General features: G+C 47.7%; 1 protein-coding gene across 1 annotated transcript in view; it reads right to left on the bottom strand.

Moving 5' to 3' along the window:
* Positions 1-307: 307 nt before the first annotated feature.
* XRN2 (5'-3' exoribonuclease 2) overlaps positions 308-20196 on the bottom strand; it is a 65297-nt gene continuing 45408 nt past the window's right edge. The window contains exons 25-30 of the mRNA XM_031434329.2: positions 16334-16402; positions 16109-16240; positions 14173-14300; positions 7724-7787; positions 3050-3188; positions 308-860 (exon numbers count right to left, since the gene is read on the bottom strand). Coding sequence (XP_031290189.1) covers positions 795-860; positions 3050-3188; positions 7724-7787; positions 14173-14300; positions 16109-16240; positions 16334-16402 — 598 coding nt within the window. The 3' untranslated portion in view covers positions 308-794. The remainder of the gene's footprint in view (positions 861-3049; positions 3189-7723; positions 7788-14172; positions 14301-16108; positions 16241-16333; positions 16403-20196) is intronic.

Below are 20196 nucleotides of genomic sequence, written 5' to 3'. Positions count from 1 at the left end.
AAGATTTAAACCAAGTCCTTTAAGCTGCAGCACAAGTCTGCATGGAACCTATGAAGTGTGAACGATTCGCCCTCACAGAGACCGCACAGCTGGCCAGAGCAGCCGCGGACACACACGCTAACACACGGGCTGGCTGGGCCGCCCTGCTGCCCACGGCCTCTCAAAGGCTACTTCTGCACTGCTTTCTCTTGACATCTAATTGTAGAAATGAACTGTTTTCTGAAATACCCATTTAAAGAAACCATATGCTTGGCCAAGATTTTCAAAGTTGAAATACTGTAAAACAACAACAAAAGAGACTGGAATGTTTTGTTTTTGTTTTGTCTTTTTTTTACTAAAGTCCAGAAATTTCCATATGACAAGTACGTTAATGAAATGTTCCCAAAGAAATACTGAACAATATACACTCTAGTTGGCTGAGGGTTCCAGCTCAAGAGTTCATACCTAATTCCTGTGCATTAAAAATCAGCATGGCTCTTAGATGATCTAGAATACACTGTGTTCTGAAATCCACAGCTGGTTTGATTTTTAGCCATAATGAAAAACCAGTATTCCTGTTCCACCAAATGTGTTTTACAAGCAATAATAAATTCAGATCCACTGCATTATGCAACACACACCTTTGGAAAGCAACATAAAACAGTGAGATCGGATCAGTAGAAATATACACAGTTAAAAGAAATACACAAAGTACTGTAGTTTTATTAAAAACTACTACTTGAGAAAGAAATCTTTCCACAAATAGCATAAAATTGTAGAACTGATGAAAGAATTTGGGAAAGCTTTACAAAACCCTAATTCCAACTGTATCTTCCTGAGGGCGGTGGCAAAGGGTATTTCCTTCCTTCTCTGGGATATCCCTGGGGGAAAAAAAAAAGCAAAATAAATGAAGAGTTTAGTTTCTGGATTAACACCCCTGCAAAGAAATCAATCTCACTTCTCCATGGAAAGACACACCATCAAAAAGGTGGCTGTGTCTTAAAAGTACAGCACATGCGGGCTTCCACAAACAGGCGCTTTGGTCTGCAGCTTCACAGGAAGCTGGCTGCAAAGGTGGACGTCAGCATAAACGCCACCACTGACTACTGACCAAACAAGCCTCAACAAGTGCTTAAGAAGTTCCTTAAAATGCACACAAACGAAGGACAGTCCGGTGTTCTGTGCAGGCCTCCCTCCTCCCCACCCCCCACAGCAATTCAAGCCGCACTGCGGTGTGAGGCGCCCGCACCACCTCCAGAAAGTCCTCGTGCTTAACCAAGGCAGGCGCCTGCTGCTGCAGCTGAGGCCTAATGAGCTATTAACTACAGGAATTTTTTTGTTTGTTAAGCTACAAGTAATAGAGCGTACCACGTCAGCTCATTACATCATCAATTACCGGCAACATACTTCCTCATATGCTTGCAAATCACATTTCTGTACAGCCTACAGACAAGACGTGCCGCCTCCCCCGTCACCATGCCCCTCAGGCCTCCGGGATTCTGACGTGGACCCGTCCCCCTGCTGTCACCCAGGGCACTTCACTGGTTTACAGTACAGGATGAGGATGTGCAGACCCTCAAGGCCACAGTATGTAGGCTAAGGCTTTGTTTAGCCATATAAACTCCACTAAAAATGTAGTGAAGTCATAATTTCGTTTTTAACAATGAACTTTTATAATTTAATACTGCTTCAAAATTGCGATTTAATTAAAAAAAATCTCAGCAGAAACATGTACTTCCAAAAAGTCTTAAAAGAATTATAAATGTACCAACTGGTTTATGTCTTTAAGTGAAGAATTTTACCTCCTGTAGGGGCTCTGCTGCTAAAGGGAAGGTCTCCCCTAAAGGAGGCAGGAGAGGCGATGAAGCAGGGGCAGGGGTCACAGACGTCCCAGCTCTGCCGCCAAACAGCAAGAGGTTTAAGGTTTTAACTCCTGACTTGGAAGCCGAGCTGACCGCACGGCCCGCTCTGCAGGGCTTCCCGCAGCTGTGGCACGCCTCCCTTTCAGTAGTGTGCATTTTCTAGGTTGCCGAGTGCCACCTGTGCCATAAACGGTCTCAGCCTACTGGCTCTGCTGACACCAGTGTTAGCGATTCTGGGCCGTCAGTATTCATAGTAATAGTCTATGAACTGATTCTAAAGAACTATAATAAAATTTTCTCAAAAGACAAGATGATTATTTTCTTGTAAAGTGAACTGAGACTTCTATGAACACACCAAAAATGTGTGGAAAAAAAGGGACACACGGCAAGACCCTGGGCCGGAAGAGTAACGAACGCCCGTGGCCCCGCAGGCGGCGCCAGGCGAGCAGCTCCAAGAGCGGGGCAGGTGGCCGCAGGTGCCGGCCCGCCGACACCACGCGCCCTGCGCCCCAGTGCCCGGGCCCCGCCCTCTGGCAAGGATCTGATGAGACAGCATGTGAATACTGGCCAGGTTGCAAATGGCCAGGCAAACAGTCCACAGTCTTAAACGCTGCTAAAACTGGATGCTAGAAAGAGAAGGAAACGAGCTCACATGGACTGCCTCTGCCCAGGAGCTTCCGTGCTCACTCAGGTAGACACAGCTGTTTAAGTCTAGTAAAAACAGCAAAAAATGTGTATGGAAAAATCATGTAGGAGATTTCTGTCCATGAAGAGAGAGAGCAAACGAATGAAGACAGAAAACTTCTAGGAGGAATAAGGAGCTGAAAAGGTGTGATGTTACTTTCAGTTTCTAGAAGATTACCATTTATTTTGGGAGATCTAGTTTCTATTAAAACAAAAAGCGATTTTCTTAAAGGATAAGCAATGCGTTTTGGTGAGGGCCCGTGTTTAGCACACTAAGTGTCAGACTGCTGTGAGCAAAGGGGCTTCTGGTCTCAAAATTCTTCAGCATCCTCAAGGTAGAACGTATTTAGGGGGCAGATACTCACCATGTATACACATTTTTAACGAGGGATCCAAGTTCCGCCAACCTATTCTACCAACACCTTATCGAGCTGTTTCAATTGAAATATTAAAAAAAAAAAAAGAGTCCCAAGAGGCATGGCAAAGGGAGCAGCAAGCTTCCGCCCACACCCGCGCTGCGTCACCTGTCTCCCCCCGCGATCGTCGCGTCGGGGTGGGTACCCGCCCGGCCCCGCGAGCATCTGGTACTGGCTTGGCTGGAAGGCTGCGTTTTGGGTCTGGAGCATACGGTTCCACGGCAGCAGAGGTTCAGCCCCAACACCTCTGTGGAAAAGCATAACGTCTGCATTAAAAGCCACGTGCATCACACAGTCCAAGCCTAGAAACTGGCGGGTATCCTCCCCAAACTCTAGACGACCCAGTCTGCCTGCAGCTGTCGTGTGCGACGCGCAGCACCAGAGTGGGCTTTATGTCGCTCGTACCTAGTGTGGTTTAAGGTGTTTCATGAAGTATCAGACTATTTAAAAGGGTGTTTAAACCCACTTGAATCAGAAAGGTCTGACTAAAAAAAATATTCTGTTCGCCTTCAACTGTAAAATTTCCTTTTTTAGTCACTTAAAGATTCGGACCCAAGATCACGAAGCTGGCAACCTGTGAGATGCTATCCGAAGAGTAAACATGTACAAGACAGGAGAATGAGGCTTTATTTCTAAAAAAGTCCAGGCTCGTTCTTGGAGTCTATTCTTTCTAGTTAATTGCAGGTTGCAAATGAATTCTTACTGCTGAGTATTTTGAATCCAGGGTAGGGGACTTGGCTGTTTTTTCCCATCCATTATTCTGCTCAATATGTCAGAAGGTCTGATCGGGAGGAAACCTTTTCAAGTTCTATTGATGCAGCTTTCAATTGACCACGGTGACCTAGCAACACGAGCACTAATTGGCCTGGGCTGACTGGCACTGGGTGTGCAGCTTACACGGGAACACACATTCAACAGCCATTGTAACCCAGTGTGCCGGCCCAGGTTACTAGTCAAAAGAAATGTTTTAATTGTCTTTAAGTGCCTATTTTAACTTTGCAGATACAAAGCAACAGGTATGATGTTATCAAATCATAACAATTTAAAACTGTCACGTAAATAATCCAGCAAAGATCTACCCTCTAAAGGCAATCACCACGCAAGACATTCTTGGCACATCTTCCTCAACTTCCACCTTACAGAACAGTCACTACACGGAATAAGCAGAAGCAGAACCCTCCAGTATGTTTTAACATTAGAAGCTTTGGAGCCATTACTGATACTGGGAGGAACTACAATAGAACTTTAAATGGGCTGAAGCTCTGACCAGCTGGGAGCAGCTACAACCACGTTGGCACATGGATCTCCCTTCCCAGGCCTCGGGGGGGCCCAAAGCCGGGCTCACCGGTCAGTGCGCTCTCCTCACAGCCATTCAAGCCCGAGTCCACCCTCTCTACCCTCCCCTCTCCTCCCTTCAAGCGGAGCTTCCCTTTTTTTTTTAAACACCAAAGATCATTACTTTGTGTGATGCGCCAAGAACAGCTCTCTGAAGGACTCTAGAAAGGCCAGTGCTATTCTTCATGGTTAGTGGTGAAACCACAGTCCTAATAATACAATTTGCTGTATAATAAATATAAGTGAAATAAAATGAAATGAAAAATCTGTATCTCAGAAAGAATATGCATATATTCAGGGCTGTCAGTTAGCTTTTGCATTCACTGATACAAAGGTATTTTAGCAAGACTGCCTCATCTGTTTAGCAAGAGCAGCTCCACACAGAGAGAGCGGCGTGGTCTGCCTGGCCTCCGCAGGACTGCGGGCTCAAGGTTTACGCTGTGACCAAGGAGGTGCATCGAAACCGGGCCATTAAGGCAAGAGCCACTGCCAGACAGAAGTGCAGCCCACACACTGGATTAAATGTGATCTATTCTTCTTTTTGGTTTTACAACGATAAAACTCACTTGAGTTTCAGGAAAATCTGCTGGTATGGATAAAATACATTATAAATGCAATTTTAAGTGATTTTGTTCTAAAAATAAGTTAGGAAAAAAGCCACAGTTTAAAAGCACAAAGTTCTCCTTTTTGTTTGCAAATACTTACAAGCTGAAATTTGCCCTGGAAAATAAACTCTAAATCTGGGATGGAAGCACTGAGAATGACACGTTTTAAATGGACTGGGGCAACTTACCTGAGGCGATTGGCATTGGGAACAACAACGATAGTCTTAAGTTTCTAAGCTAGTGTTTTGGAAAGCAGCTGGCAACGCGCCATAACTACGTGCTACCCTCTGGGGTGTTTCTCATTTACAAGTACGGCAAATCAGCTTTTAAAACTCTTCTGTGACTAACTGAGCTTAGCACCTGTACAATGAAAATGGAACAGCCACCTTGGATCTGGCCGGCAAAAAGCCTCCTCCGCCTCCGCTGGCAAGGAGACAGAGGCGGGGGCAGGTGCGGCCCCGCCCAGCACCCACACCGTGGTTGCTGGGTGTCGCTGTGGGGAGGTGGGGGGGGGGCAGGGTGTTCCCCGTGTATTGTGAAGTGAAATGAATTTATGAATTATAAATTTTATCTCAAAGTAGGAAATAACTCAAGAAACAATGTAGTTTTTTTAAAAAGGTACAAAGTTTTCTTCTCCAACAGGGGTCTCAACCAAAAGCTCAGAAGAGTGCAGTGGAAAAGCACTGAACTAATAACAGTGCTCAGTAAACTGGTCCTAGCAAGAACTCTGCCCACCAGCCGCGACATCTCAGCCAAGTCAAGATGACTCCGGGCCTCTATCTCCCCCCGCGCCTCGTGAGGCCAGCGGCGAGGGCGCTGCCCGCGCGGCGGGGCCGCGCGAGGGGCTTCCTGTGCGCGCTGAGCGGCCAGCGGTGCAGGAGGTGGAGGCTGTGCTCAAGTGCTGTTTTCTTTACGAATAAACAGTGTATTTCTTAAAGGACCACAACTTAAGACGTAAGAAAGATTCTATTTTGCTCACATTTAACTTTCGCATTATGGTGTGATTTCAGTTTCCGAGTAAAATTAAACCAAAAATGTCCCCCAAACTTGTCCCTAATCTGTTGGGCTCAGAGTTGGTCAGGAAGACAGTACGTGGGCTGGGACAAAGACAAAGGGTGTCAGGACACACAGTGGTGACCGTAGGAAACCTGTTCTGTGTAGAGCTCTGGGACTGAGGAAGGTGCCTGGGGCCGGGGGCGGGGAGGGGCTCCTCCCGCCTCCTGACAAGTCCGGAGGTTTTACATAATATGACTCTGGTGTCAGTTGTCCCAAGGAGTTTTGCTCCAGGGAACAGTTCCTTGGTAAAGAATGCTATGGAAGAAAGACCTCAGATTAACTGCCGCACTTTTGTGGGCCTCAGTCTCCCCATCTGTAGAAACACCAACATCGACTTCACAGGGCTGCGAGGGAAATCAGGGAACTCGCGTTTCTAAAAGCATGTTAGCCCAGGGCTGGCACTTCAGAAGCAGATGGTAAGTATCAGTGATTAAAAATAATATGGGGGAAAAAGCAAGCAACAAAGTGGGGAAACCAAATTTTAAAATCAAACGACAAACGTAATGCAGAAAATTATTTAAAGTGAGATTAGTTTGAATGTGATAATATGTAATTTAGGAAAAATTTACCCCTTATGGATTTAATTTGTTTGAAAATGGTGCTACTCTGAAGATGCTGAAATAGTATATACTGTGCGCTTTAAGCACTCACACTGAAAACAAAACGTAAATACAGGCAGTATCAGTTTTTAAATCAAAATGCAGCTTGCACCAAATAGCTGGTACTATTAATAAACAACCGAATAACAATTTCCTTTATCTTCTTGGAAAAAATAATGAAATCAAGTTTTGGAGTCGCTAAAGAAAGAATTTTCTTAAAGGGCAAACAGGCTATAACCCTGTTCAAAGAACAACACTTAACTCATTTCAGATGTGAACAGATCAGACCGCTAAAATGCAAGGAGAGAACAGAACAGAACAGAACTGGGAGGGCAGAGAGGGAAGCCTTACTATGACGGGGCTTAAATTCATTTCAGCATTTACTGATGCTGGCAAAACCAGCATGAAACGATGGACTTTAAAGCTGCCCTTAAAAAATTATTCTTCAGATGTTAATATAATTATTCGTGGCACGCCTAGCTGTCATGTCGCGCAGAAACCACCTGACTCCAGAGTGCACAACTTATCAATGGAAGAACACATGTCAAACATCCCTCCTTATTAAACCATGTCACATTCCTTCCAGTCCGCCGGCCTTATTAGACTGCAGATCCCATAATCCTCTCCTGAGACCCTTCTGCGTTTAATTCAGTTCAGCCTTAAGTAGTTAAAGAAACTGTTTTCAGTGGCAACTAATAACCACTGCCCTGCAGTGACACTGCACCACAATAGGCCTGTCGGCCCTGAAAAAGCTGCACCAAAGAAGCTGATTAGGACTTCAAGAGGTCTGCAGCGAGAATCAATGGCTGGTCTGTACCGACGCTGTGTCGCCGGCGCAGAGATGATAGAAGTGGAACACCATTAGTTATGCCTCATTAAGCTGCACAGAACTTCTTAAAAGAAATTTGTTTAGCCTGACCAAAACCTAATACAATTTTAAGCTCTCTGTGTTGCATTTTTCAGGGCACCTCAAAAGCTTCAATAAAATAAAGGCCAAGAACCAAGAAAAGTAGGGAAGCGTATGCACACGCGTCCTACTGCAACGTGCGAACAAGCTATTTCCCTAAAGGACACGCACATGAGACCCCACCCGGGGGGAGAAGGCGTGCTTCAAACCACCGAGGACGCCCAAAGCTCAAAGGCTGATGTGAAAAAGCATTCGAAGGTCGTGTTTGCTTCCATGTTACCTGTCAAATCTTTGCTGCTGGAAAAGTGGAGGAGGGCCCCGCCAGGAATCCGGGGGCCTCATATCTGGAAGGCAAACAGGAAAGGGTTAAACAGGAGATTTTTTTTTTTTTTTTGACAAGTAATCACTATTCAGCTACCCACATATCTTATAATGAAAAATTCTTGAAAAAAATGGAGACAGGCTATAAACTAAATAACTAGCATAACTACGTAAACTGGAAATGTCAAAAGACACGGAACCAACAGAGTCAGCACATTTGATTGTTACACTACTTTTCCTTTGCTGAATGAACAGTTTTAGAAGCCATGGTCATTAAACTTACACATTTCTCTCCCCCTTGCTGTGTGTGTGTATGTAAAGGTACATTTTTTTTATATTTATATTTTGAATGCCGTACAAAAGGGATTTCAGTTTTATTCATAAATACAAACTGAATGAAAAGTAACTTTAATAGAAATCCTAACATTTGCCCCAAACATGCCCACTGTACGAGAGCCCTGACTTGCCTGGCTCTGCGAACAGGAAGCAGACAGCTCTCTCTCCAGCACAGGCCAGGAAACATGTTCATAAAGGGACCGCCCACTTCCCTATTGTTTTCTGACAGTCAAACCTCTTCCCCTAACACAGAGCTAAGCTGGCAACATCCAATTGCAAGGAAGAGGCTGCTGGCCCTCTGTGTAAACGGTGTGATGGGTCAGCAGGCTGATGTCAAACAACCGCCATTCTGGTCCCCAGTCCCAGTCACCTCGGCCACCCTCCAGCAGGGTCTGAGTGTGACCTAATTAAAACAGCTGTTCCAGGAGTTGTCTAATGAGGTCTCCATGTAAGGACAGGAACCTCCTCCAGACTCCCGAGACCCAAGGACAACAGGCTTACCATAATGTATTCAGGCTCACATTTTAATGGAAACACAAACTAGAAACATGCTTTTCGAAATTACTTTCTTAAAGGAAAGAAGAAATGAAAGCTTATCTCTGGTTAGGAACCCAAAAATGCTATCTGGGTTTCCTTGAAGAATAGAAAAAGGGAAGGAAAGCAGCACCGTGCTCTAAACCCCTGCTAAGGAGACTGGATGAGTAAGGCCCACGGCGCCGACAGCGCGCGCAGCAGGGAGCACTGGGCTCCTCCGCTCTGGGCTTTCTCCACCTCGCCCCGGCCGTGGTGCCGGCCCGCACGAAGGCCCCTCTGTGGGCAAACTACCCCTGGGGAGCTGCCGCCAAGAGCCGCCACCCGCAGCCACGACCTCCAGGTCCCTGGCCAGGGCGAGCGGGAAGCCCTCACCACCGTCACTTCTGAGCTGGGAGAAGGCGGCATCCTGGCCCACCTGGATGAGGCCCCGTTTCTCTCTTAACAACCAGACGGGTGGTGCTCAAGCCGAGAGCAACGCTGAGGAGGCCTCACAGACGTGGTCACCGCACGCTCGAAGCCTGGACGGAAGCCACCTGACCCCCAGGAAGCGAGGCCAGGGGCCCCAGCCCAGGCCCAGAGTAACTTCTGAACCACTATGCAGACGTACACTGTCAGAAGGCACAATTGGAAGAGAGAAAAACCAGAAACTCTTACAAGACAGAATCATCTCGCCTGTGCGGTTTCCTTCTATGGGAAAACTCAAGACACACTTACTGCGACACATCGTGATTGTCCCTGAGTTCCGGGAAAGCAGTCTACTGAAAGCAAACCCAGCACTTGGGCCACTTTTTCTGATCACTGCTTGGCTGAATTTGTAGGCCATAACTACTCAGATGGTGTACAAAAGTTAGGTTAGTGAAAATCGGTTAAAATGTTTCCAGAAACATTGCATTTTCATGTCTTATATATACAAAATTAACTAACGTAACAGAAGTCACAAAAGAAACACAGTGACTTTCATGCAGATCCCTGCCTCGCTCTACGCGTTCCTGTCCCAGAAGCATGGCGGTCCCCTGGGAACGTGCCCCTTTTTACCATGAAGACTTAACGCCACGATTCTGGTTGCACAGTGCCCCTACATACGATACCCTCACGGGACACACACTCCCTCCATGGTACTAATAAAAGCATCCATGGTACTAATAAAAGGATCCCTAAGAAATGTTAAAACTGAAGGAAGATTTAAAAAAAAAAACACATTTACATTAAGAAAAGTCCTCAGAAATGTTTATCCTAGTGTTTTATAAAAAATGAAGGCAGGGAAAAAGCAGGTACCTTTCCTCCCAGAACCGTGTCAGTGGAGGGCAAGCCCTCACCACCCAGAATACATGTTCGTCAGGCCTCAATGGGCCACATGTTAGGCTGAGCACAACAGAGCTTCTAAGTGGAACTGGAAAGTAAAGCTCACCAAGTACAAACGGTTCTTGTTTGGAGGGGGCGCTTCTCAGTAGTCTAACCACACACCTGTAAGTGCCCAGACGGCGGCCAAAGTCCCCCCGTCAAGTCCCATATGCCTGGGGCTTCCCGCCCTGTTTCGCTTTTACTATTTCTCACCTTCAGGACAATTTTCTCTTTCACATAAGCTTGGCACAAGCAAAAACTATAGTTTTTTCGTTTAAAACCTAAGCAAATTTGCTAAGACTTAAAAAAAAAAAAAAAAAAAAAAAAAAAAACCTCTGTCACACATTTAAATATCTCTTGCTTTCAATCCAAAAAAGAAAAAATAAAAAGGATCAAAGACAAGCTTCAAGGCTGCCTCTAAGCAAATCTCTTCATGTGGCTCTGAGCAATATATATGGCCCTTAAGTGTTCGTAAAGCAGGAATACTTCCTGGCTGAGAAGCAATGAAGTGGAATGTAAAACAAACTCATCCTCCTCCGTTTGTGCGGCTCTAGCAGGAGCTCCGTCTGAGAGGGAGGAAAAACTGAGGCGGTGAACTGCGCTTCAGACAGGTACCAGCCAGGGAGACAAGCGACAGCGACTTTCTCCCTTTGGTCTTGAACGGCGTATCCCGTTCCTCACGCTCTGAGGCCACAGGCACCCAGCCTTCGCCCACAGCTCCTCGAGCCACAGCTTCCCTCTTCAGCGCGGCCGTCACAGGAGCCCCCGCGCCCCTGACCGCACCGGTCAGCGATCCCTTCCCACACGCGGCTCCCCGACAGGCTTACCGACTGGAGCGCGGCGAGACGGCCCCGCTCCCCGCGCTGCACACGCGGCCGCCGTCCCCGCGCCCGGACCGCCGCCATCGGCCCAAAACGGACACGTCACAGCCAAGCCCGAGAGCGACAGAGAGGAGTGCCTGCGGCAGACACTGGACAGAGCTGGCAGTGTCACCAAGGCTCTGCTTGGGCCTAACTCTGCACCACGTGAGGAGCAGCTGTGACACTGAAACTAAAAGGCTGCCGAAACGGTTCAGAGCTCAACTTTACCAAAACAGTGTCTAACCAAATGTTAAAGTTCAAAATTCTACGAAGAGGGACGCGGACCTTCTCTCCCTGGGCGCTTGCGCAGTACTGCCCGCGCGCTAGGCACCGCTCCAAGTGCTTGGCGTGAGCCCGCGGACCCGGCGTTGCTGGGAGGCGGGCGCGCTCCGCGCCGTGAGAGACGAGCGCGCGGGGGCGCCGGCAGAAGCCGCCCGAGGCCGCAGGGCCGCCGGGGGCAACGTGCTCTCAGCCCCCACGCTCTCCGCGGCTCCAGGGCGCATGCTGCCGGCTGACGTGGCTCCAGGTCATTTCATGTCGGGAGGGCCAGAGGAGAGCCGTCTCCGAAGCTCAGGGTCTCAAGAAGGCAGGCCTAGGGCCTGCAAACTACCTTCAGTATTTTCAAAGTTCAGAATTCACATTATTACACACATCTAATCAAGACAGCATGCTTATTAACACATGCACTTTGGTAGTAAGCGTCTTGACAAACAGATTTGTGGGGAGAAAATAAGAAAAGGTCTTGGGTACAACATTTAGCACTCAAAAATATATAAATATACACGTTAAGTGTGAGGGATCAGATACAATTAGAACAGGACAGAGAGAGATGAATGAATATGATGGATGGATGGCTGGGTGGGTAAGGTGGGTAAGTTGGGTGGGTAAGGTGGGTAAGTTGGGTGGGTGGGTGGGTAAGGATGGGTGGATGGGTGGGTGGATGGATGGGTATGGTGGGTGGATGGGTGGGTGGATGGACAGACGGACTGGCCAGCAGACAGGCAGGGATGAGTTCTGCCTGCATAAACATGAAATCTAGAGGTCACAAGAGACCATGAAATAAAAATGTCAGAAAAATCCTAATGACAGTAAACTTAAAGAAAAGAAAAACCAAACCTTACATTGAGCTGTATGTAGAGAGTACTGGGAAAACAGAACCATGAGCTTCCTTTCCTGGCACTTGGCAGCATCTGTCCGTGCTAATCACACAGCTGTGCCCAGCGTGCTCCCCGCAGTGACCACTCCAGATTAGAGACTGCAAATTCCGCTAAAGGCCTCCTTCGCCCCCCAGTGCCCACAGTGCACCCAAGAGCCTCATCCCAAGTCTTCTCTCGCCCTCACTTTGCACGTTCAACTGTCAAGTAGCCCTTACCAGGGAACAGGAAGGTAGGAAACACTCCTCACTTGTTTTCTGAGGTCAGAGCGTGTGAAGAAAGTTATAAACTGATCTCTTGTAACACACAGATGAAAAAAACCCCATAATATTCTGACACATAGAAGGTAGCGACATCCAAAAAGCGACATCCACAAAGAATCAGGCTTATTCCAGCAATGCCAGCTCGGTCTAACAGTCAAGAATCAGCCTGTGTAATTCACCATGTAACAGAATGCGAAAAAAAAACTACCATCCCAAGAAATGGAGGAAAAGCATTTGATAAAATTCAACACCCACTAGAAACAAGGAACAGAAGGAAACCCCCTCAGTCTAATAAAGGCTATTTATGAACAAAAGCACTACAGCAAATACCACATTCAACGGCGAAGCAGGACAAGTTTTCCCCTTAAGACTGGGACTGAAACCAAGATGCCCCACCACCACTGACACCCAGTCACAACAGGGTCCCAGCCAGTGCAATCAAGCAAAAAGACCAAAAGGCACTAAGATTAGACAGTGAATAAAACTGTCACTATTTGCAGAAGACATGACTGAGCAGAGAAAAAGTCTGAAAGAACATACAAACTTACAGAATAAATGAATTTTAGCGAGGTTGCTGGATACAAAGTCGATGTTCAGAAGTCAGCTCTTTATACAGAAGCAAGCAACCGGAGAAGGACATTCACAAGATATTCCTTACAAAAACATCAAAGTACATCGAGTATCTAGGAGTGTTTCTGTCCTCCGTGTTTTACTGGGGTGATTTTAGGACCTACAGAAAAGCTACGAGAAGAGCACGAGGAACCCCCACACGCCCTTCACCCCCACTCCCCGGACGCCGGCGTAAACCTCTGCTCTTCATGTGACCCTAAAGGGAAAAGGCAAGGCGGCAAGAGGAAAAGACATTTCCAGTACAAAAACTCTCACACCCAGAGCATGAAAGAACTCCTACGGAGCAGAAAGAAAAAGACCATCCCGCAGAAAAACAGACGAGAGACTCAAGCAGGCACGTCACCAAGAAGGGCTCCCAGGAGGGCAAGAAGCATGAGGAACGATGCTCTACTACGTCACCAGGGGAGGCTAGCTCAACGGCACGTTTTTTAAGTTTTAATTTTTATAAACTATTTGGAACATTCAGAAAAAAATTTAAATGATCTGACGCATAGATTTAACAAATGTTAGCGTCTTGCCACACTGTCTCTGCCCGCCATGCTGAGGCTGTCTGGCTGAATGGAGAAGCAAAGGCTTCACGAAGAAAGTGGCTTTGAGAACCTGGCACATGACTTATACCTTCTTAAAAATGAGCACAGCCACGGAGCTCAAAAATAACATCAAATGGGAATGCAATTTGACATTAATGCAAAATCTGTGAAGCCTAACATTCAACTATTTCCTCCCATTTCCGCTGCAATCCAAACACTATGTAATTATTTTCATGGTCAACATTTCTGATCCACTTCTGTCCACAAAACAAGCTATAAGGGGCCAGGGAAAGGCCAAGGTCTTCACAGAACCCCAAGGTAAAGGCGCATTTCTACCCAAGGCAATGCCTGTCGTCCTGCCAGGTAACGAGACACAATCTGGATGAAGAAAGGGATACTGCTGTTTTTCAAGTAATTAAGTGGTTCCGGTTCCGGATCTGCTGCACCTGACCTAACCGCTCCACTGCTGGCGTTAACCGACCATCAGCAGCGTGCCCTGCATACCTGCATACGGCCGCTCAGTAGACTTACAAATGAAAACAAGAAATCCAGCGCACAGTATTCAATTAGCTACAAACAGATAAGATACAAAATACCTGAAAGATTCTGCATGGAGTATTCTCTTCGAGTTCTTCTAAACGTTGTAAGCCCACTATCTCTGCACTGACACAATAAATCTTTTCAGCCATGAAGACCAGAAACCACCCTTCGTTGCCGTACTTCATTCAGCATGTAAAATAACCAACGAATGCAAACTTACTTGACATCAGTTTGGGGATCTGGGCTTGTCCTCTCAGCAGCGGCCGGTACAAGCTCCCCTGGTAGGTTGCAGGTGGTGGGGCAGCATTGTTGTAAACGCCGGCTCCCGAGCCTCTCGGCATGACATGGCTACGAAAGGACCCGGACCAGAAAAAAAATTATTTCCAGATATGTCCATCACGCCGAGGCCGACATCGCGCCCCCGTCTCACCCACACAGCGGATTAAGACAACGCAAACCTGAACGACTGGTAATGAACCAGGCTCACAACACTGCCTGATGACGGCGACAGCAGCGCTCACCTGTCACACCAAGACTCTTAGTGGACAAGCATGTCAGTATTTATCAATTACTTTATGCAGAAAGTAATTTGAGGCCATCTTTTTTTTTTGCATTGTATTTAGTTTTGTCCTCAAAGAGCCGCACTGCTGCTGTCACTATATCGCTGCCCTTTGAACAAGGTGGGTCTGAACGGTGCAGGTCCACTCACATGTGGATTTCCCCAACAGTAAGTACCAGAGCACTGCACAGCCCATGGGGCGGAGAGCGGGCTCTAAGTCACACACAGATTTTCAACTGCTCGGGGGTCAGTGCCCCTGACCTGCAGCTGTCAAGAGGCAACTGTATATGCTACTATTCTTCATCTTACGGTTTTCAATTGATGACGTTGAACCTCCCCCCGGTGTCTTTCACAGCCTCTCTACGTGTGGCACGCACCCCCGCGGAGCACTTGCATGCTCCGGTGCCTCGCACTGTACCGCGCCTGTCCGCTCGCTCAGCACCAGCAGCACACACGTGGGCCCTAACGATGCTCCTCTAAGATCACTTTCTCAGGATAAATTCCAAGTAGGAACCCGGATCAAAAAAAGTTCAGAGTACCTTCAGAACTTAAAACGCTAGAGATATTTCTATGTTGCTTTCCAAAATGGCTGAAATAATGCAAAAAATCTTAAGAATATTTTAGATTTGCCTTTCTTTTGCTATTAAGAATGTAGACTTCCAAACAAAGCAGCACAGTGACAGCAAGCACTCACACAGTGTTTAGGAAGCAGAGCGCCCCATGACAGCTCCGCAAGGCAGGTGTCACTGTCATTCCCATCTCACACACAGGAGATGGAGACACAGAGCGGCTCCGTAACTTGTACAGAGACACCAAGTGGTGGACAGAGCGTCTGAATCCAGACAGTTAGGATGCAAAGCCCGTGGCCTTCACCACCACGCCACACTGTCCCCTACGAGTCACTGTGGAAAGGACATGCCAACGGTGGTGAAGCCCCACTCTGAATCTCAGGGTTTCCCTGTGAGTCGGAAGTATATGAGTTCCCGTCGTCGGTTCGTGAACAGGAGCTCACCAGCATTCACCCGCACACGCGGCCCTTCTTAGCCTAGCTCTCCCTGTCACTGTTTCAAAGTCCCTCTCTGTCACAGACAGCTGTCCCTACCACCAGGAAGAGGACAGTCTGACAGCAACAAGGGCAGAGGGCAGAATCAGAAATTCACACAAGAGGAAATAAAAATGGCCAGGAGACATATCAAGAGACTTGATCCCACTCACAGGCAAAGAACTGCAAACTCAAGCGCCGGGGAGGCCACCACCCAGGAGCAGTGGCTCTGGGCACTGAGGCCCTGGGCCAAGCGGCCCCACGGGGACTAGGCTGGAGTTTGCTGAGGGCAGAGGGAAGGTTCTGTTCTTCTGAAATAACTGTCAGAGAGACAGTGAGATCTCTTAGGAGAAAATGATGGAAATCTCAAGCAACACAACCAAAGTAGCAGGAGGGAATTTTTTAAAATGAAGGAAGAAAAAGTATCAAAGTCATTAACATGTCTGCAAAGTGGCTGTGTTTAATGGTCTCAAATGCCCGTGGCCTAATGCTGGCTGATGCTCTGTGGAAGACCCAGGAAAAGCACAGCACACACAGACAGGACCTCCCACTCACCCCAAAGTCCTGAAGGCCGCGGGGTCCAGGTGGACGGGCCGCCGGTCCCGGCTGAAGCCCAGCTGGGGCTTCCACTGCCGTCCGTTGCTGGATTTCTCCCAGTCGCTGGGTTTCAACACCGGTGCAGGTTTTCTAACCATTTGAAAACGTAGTATTTTGTTATAGGGAAGAGCATTATTCACAGAAAACCAGCCCAGAAAGTATATTTTATAACTGCGTTGTTACCTTGCTCCCGGAAGCATTACGGCCTTAAAAACGTAATCTTCAGCGAACTGTGGGTCTTTAAAATTAATACTAGAAGAAAACAACACAGGATTAAGTGATGTCACTGGATTGGCCCCGCTTAACTATTATCTAAAGGTACTTCTGATCTTCAAACAGAATAACTAAAATTTAAAATCTTCTCTAAAAATTATTTTGTCAGTAGATTTTGCCAAATGGCCAAATGGCTAAAATCTTCCCCACCAAACTGGTGCTAATTTCTAGGACAGTCCTCGGGTAACTTTCTGGGGAAGAGCCGTGTTCTAGCTAATTGTGGGTGATCACAGAGAAATAACAGACACTGCCTGCCCAACGCTTGAGAAATTCCAGTATGATGTCAGAGACAGGTCGAAGAGGTTTACAGCAACAAGAAAGAAGAAACACCTTTCCTTTTGTTTGGCTCCTGGCAAACACTCTCCTCCTAGCATCTTAGGGAAGATCAGCTCTTGTTCTAAGAAGGATGCAAAGACCAATAGAAGTATTTGCAAAATCAGAAACACCACCACAAAGAAGCCACAGGGGGAGGAAACAAAACCTCCCGTGTTAGAAGCCTGCTCTGCTAACGTGTGCTTCTTCGACAATGTTAAGAGTCATAATCTGAAAGCTACGTGAAGGCTGTACATTCAGACTCTTACAAGCTGGGTCAAACCACCTTGCTGGGCGTGTGTGTGTGCTGGTGACACAGCCGTGCCCCTTCCAGGGCCCTGGATATGCGCCTGGTTTATACTTAAGGCTGCTCACAGCTTCAGCGCTCACAATGTTGAAAACTGTAAAACCTAAGAGTATGAACACTACGAATAGTAGTGGACTGGTTAAAGAAACCATGGTTCTTTCTAAAAATGGCATCCTCTATGAATATTTTTTTTAAATGTAGCAATGAAATACGTAATGACATGGGGAAAATACACACACTGCAGACCGGACACATACTCATCATAAGGTTATTCGTACAATCAACCGTTTCCTCCTCTGTGCTTTTTTCATATTTTCCAAAATTCTTCTGAAGATTACAAATTACAGTTGCAATCAGTTAAAAAAGCTTTTACCGAACTAGTCGACATTTTAGATAGCTAACTTTTTTCTCTTCAAATACTGACACTGTAAATAATTAAGGCCCCACCTGTTACAGACAATTTTCACTGCCGTAGGATTTAACTGCATCTTTGGGTACTTGGTAAAAGAACACAGAAATAGTTTCATTTACAATAAAGATGCCATGAGCTCAGGACAGCTGACCGACACTTCATTCACTCAGTCTGCTCCTCCTGGGAGGCCCTCCCCATCGGCAACTGTCTTCAGCTCAGAAGCTCGCCACTAGAGGCGGCTTCAGGCAGGGCCAGGCAAGACTGGCAGGCCGGAGGGTTTAAGAGGGCGGTAGGGGACGTCTCAGTGTGCGGGTTTGTTAGGACTTTGCAGGTACAAAGTAAAGACAGAAAACCGGCAGTAAAGCAAGACTTGCAACAAAAGGATCTCAAAGCAGCTCTCCTGGTGTCAGCAGAGCTTTTCTGCAGTTTACCTAACAACTTTCCAGAGTGCCCGCTGCACACGTGGCCTCATGGTGGGACTGGAGGGCACAGACACTGACCAGGCCTCAAGCCTGCCACCCCTTCTAACTGGGAAAAGAAACAGCAAATGTCTACTAACAGTGCAGCAGGGAGGAAAGTGGAAAAGACAGCCACGGGCGCAGGCAAGACGCTCACTCAAGGTGTGCACACGCCTCCCAAGTGTGGGCTACACGCACGTGGGGGACGGAGGGGGGGTCCTTCACGTGGGACCGACAGGCTGTGGCTGAAGGTGGGACAGGATTGGCTGCAGGGTGACAGAGGAAATAGATGGAACAAAGACATGGAGGGGGGCCCACGCCAAGGAGCAGCTCTGTTTAATGGGAGCGGCCTTCCCAACGGGGCTCTGGGAGAGACGGAACAAGCCCCACGAACAGGGTCTGAGTGACTGCTCTCTCGGTTCTCCCAGGGGAGACACGTCACCAGCACCACTCTAAAGGCACAGGACCCAGACCGATTCATGCAACAAATGCTTTAAGTTCTCGAGACTTAATTGTCAGGTGGGACCCCAGGGGAGAAGCGACGGCTTGGAATGAAGACAGACGTGAACAGAAGCGGGCGGTCAGACGGCGGGCTGAGCTGGAGCACGCCGTGTGGGGCTCTGCGGCCCACGAGCGGGGGGGGGGGGAGCCACTGCAGGCTGCGGTGAGGGAGGGACACGGGATGCGGGTCAAGTCACCATTCAGAAAGAGCCACCCGGCCACCCAGTGTGAGAGAGAAGGGCGTGATGTCGCGTCTGGGCAGGGAGTGCGGGGCAAGCAGAGGGGAAGGCAGGGCTGGAGATGGAAGCAAGGCCATATTCGGGGCAGGGCTTGAGGTCATGCCCAGGAAGAGGTGAGTCTAAGAAATGAAGGAGCCAGCCAGGTAACTGGCTCCCGGGAAGGAGAGAGAGTCCCAGGTTATGGGACAATCTCTCCTGAGGGACAATGTTACAACAAGAGGTCTAATAAGACAGCTGAGACTAATGTTTGGGAAAGCAAATTCATTTACTCGTCAAATACGTGCAGTTTATTGTGTGCCAACTATTCCTCAATAAAACTGCTTTAAAAATTCCATTACTCACGCTGCTGCTCGGAAAGGGAAAAAGTTTCCAAGCCAACAGGAAAGCCACCTCCAGGGTCCTCCCCTCCGAGACCCGTGCTCTGCAGAGTGGCCTGCATGCGCCACACAGGGCAGCCGGCAGGAGGCATGAAGGGGTCTCAGAAAAGAAGTCTGGGGGTCCCTGCAGAAGGGACACAACTTCTGATCTGAAAGATTAAGATTTTCCCTTGGATCTTTGAGAACAATCTGAAGACTTACTCTCTCCTAAAAAGAGTTACTAAGCTTCCGCTGGTTGAGACATTTTAGTATTTCAGTTTGTTCCCCAAAATACATACTAAGAACTATGATGCTTTCAGAAATTAAAGAGCTAAAACACAACTCTGCTGTACTGCCCCCCTGGGGTTAACATCAGCCACAACCTAGACCCCCTGCAAGTCAAACAGACTCAGGCAGGAATCCGCAGACAAAGCCCCAAAGGGTAACGGGTAACTTTATTTGGATCCAAACTTTCAAAGTTCCTGTGGTTTTTTCAGGTTGATGTAATTCCAATTCTTTCAGAAAGAGCATCAAAAATAACAGAAATAATCTTATTATGCTAAAATATGCAAGTAACGATGAAAGCGATAAAGGGGAGAATACAGGTTGCACTTTGACCATCTTCCACGACCAGAAGCACAAGGCATTACTCGGGGAGAGTTCTGCAGGGGAGGGAAGCAGGGACACCGAGGCAGTGAGAAGCAGCCGGAGGGAGGAGATGAGGTAACAGCGGCCTCTGGGCAGGCTGAGGTCGAGACCTGAGTGTGGGGTCACACTGTGTCTCCTAGCTCGGTTAAACAGGAGTATTTCTGCCACTTCCAGGTGGAACAGCGCCCACGCACCCAGCTAAGCTTCCAGCTCCCAGCCCAGCTCCCACATGGGTGTACAATGGGTCCCTTCCTTGGTGGGTAACTGCCCTATTATTTTAATCACTTAACTGTCTTCATAAACACACGAAGGACAAAATAAATAAAAAACTTAAACCAAAGCCTAGCTGGAAGGAAGGAATCTGAACAGCGCTTCTGTGTCACAAGCAGCACTTTAAACACCAGCCCTAAGAAGAAAACACCACGGCTAAGTTGCCACAGAAAAGGACGAGAAGGTGTAACACCCTGCCCACTCCCACTCGCTCTCAGAATTCTCCTCAGAAAGGCTGCTTTAAGGACTAGCACCGTTGGAGTGTGCTAG

Source organism: Camelus dromedarius, chromosome 18 (assembly GCF_036321535.1).
Source record: "Camelus dromedarius isolate mCamDro1 chromosome 18, mCamDro1.pat, whole genome shotgun sequence".
NCBI classification, from domain to species: Eukaryota; Metazoa; Chordata; class Mammalia; order Artiodactyla; family Camelidae; genus Camelus; species Camelus dromedarius.
Note: the sequence above shows the minus strand (reverse complement) of the source record. Positions and strands in the feature narration are given on the sequence as shown.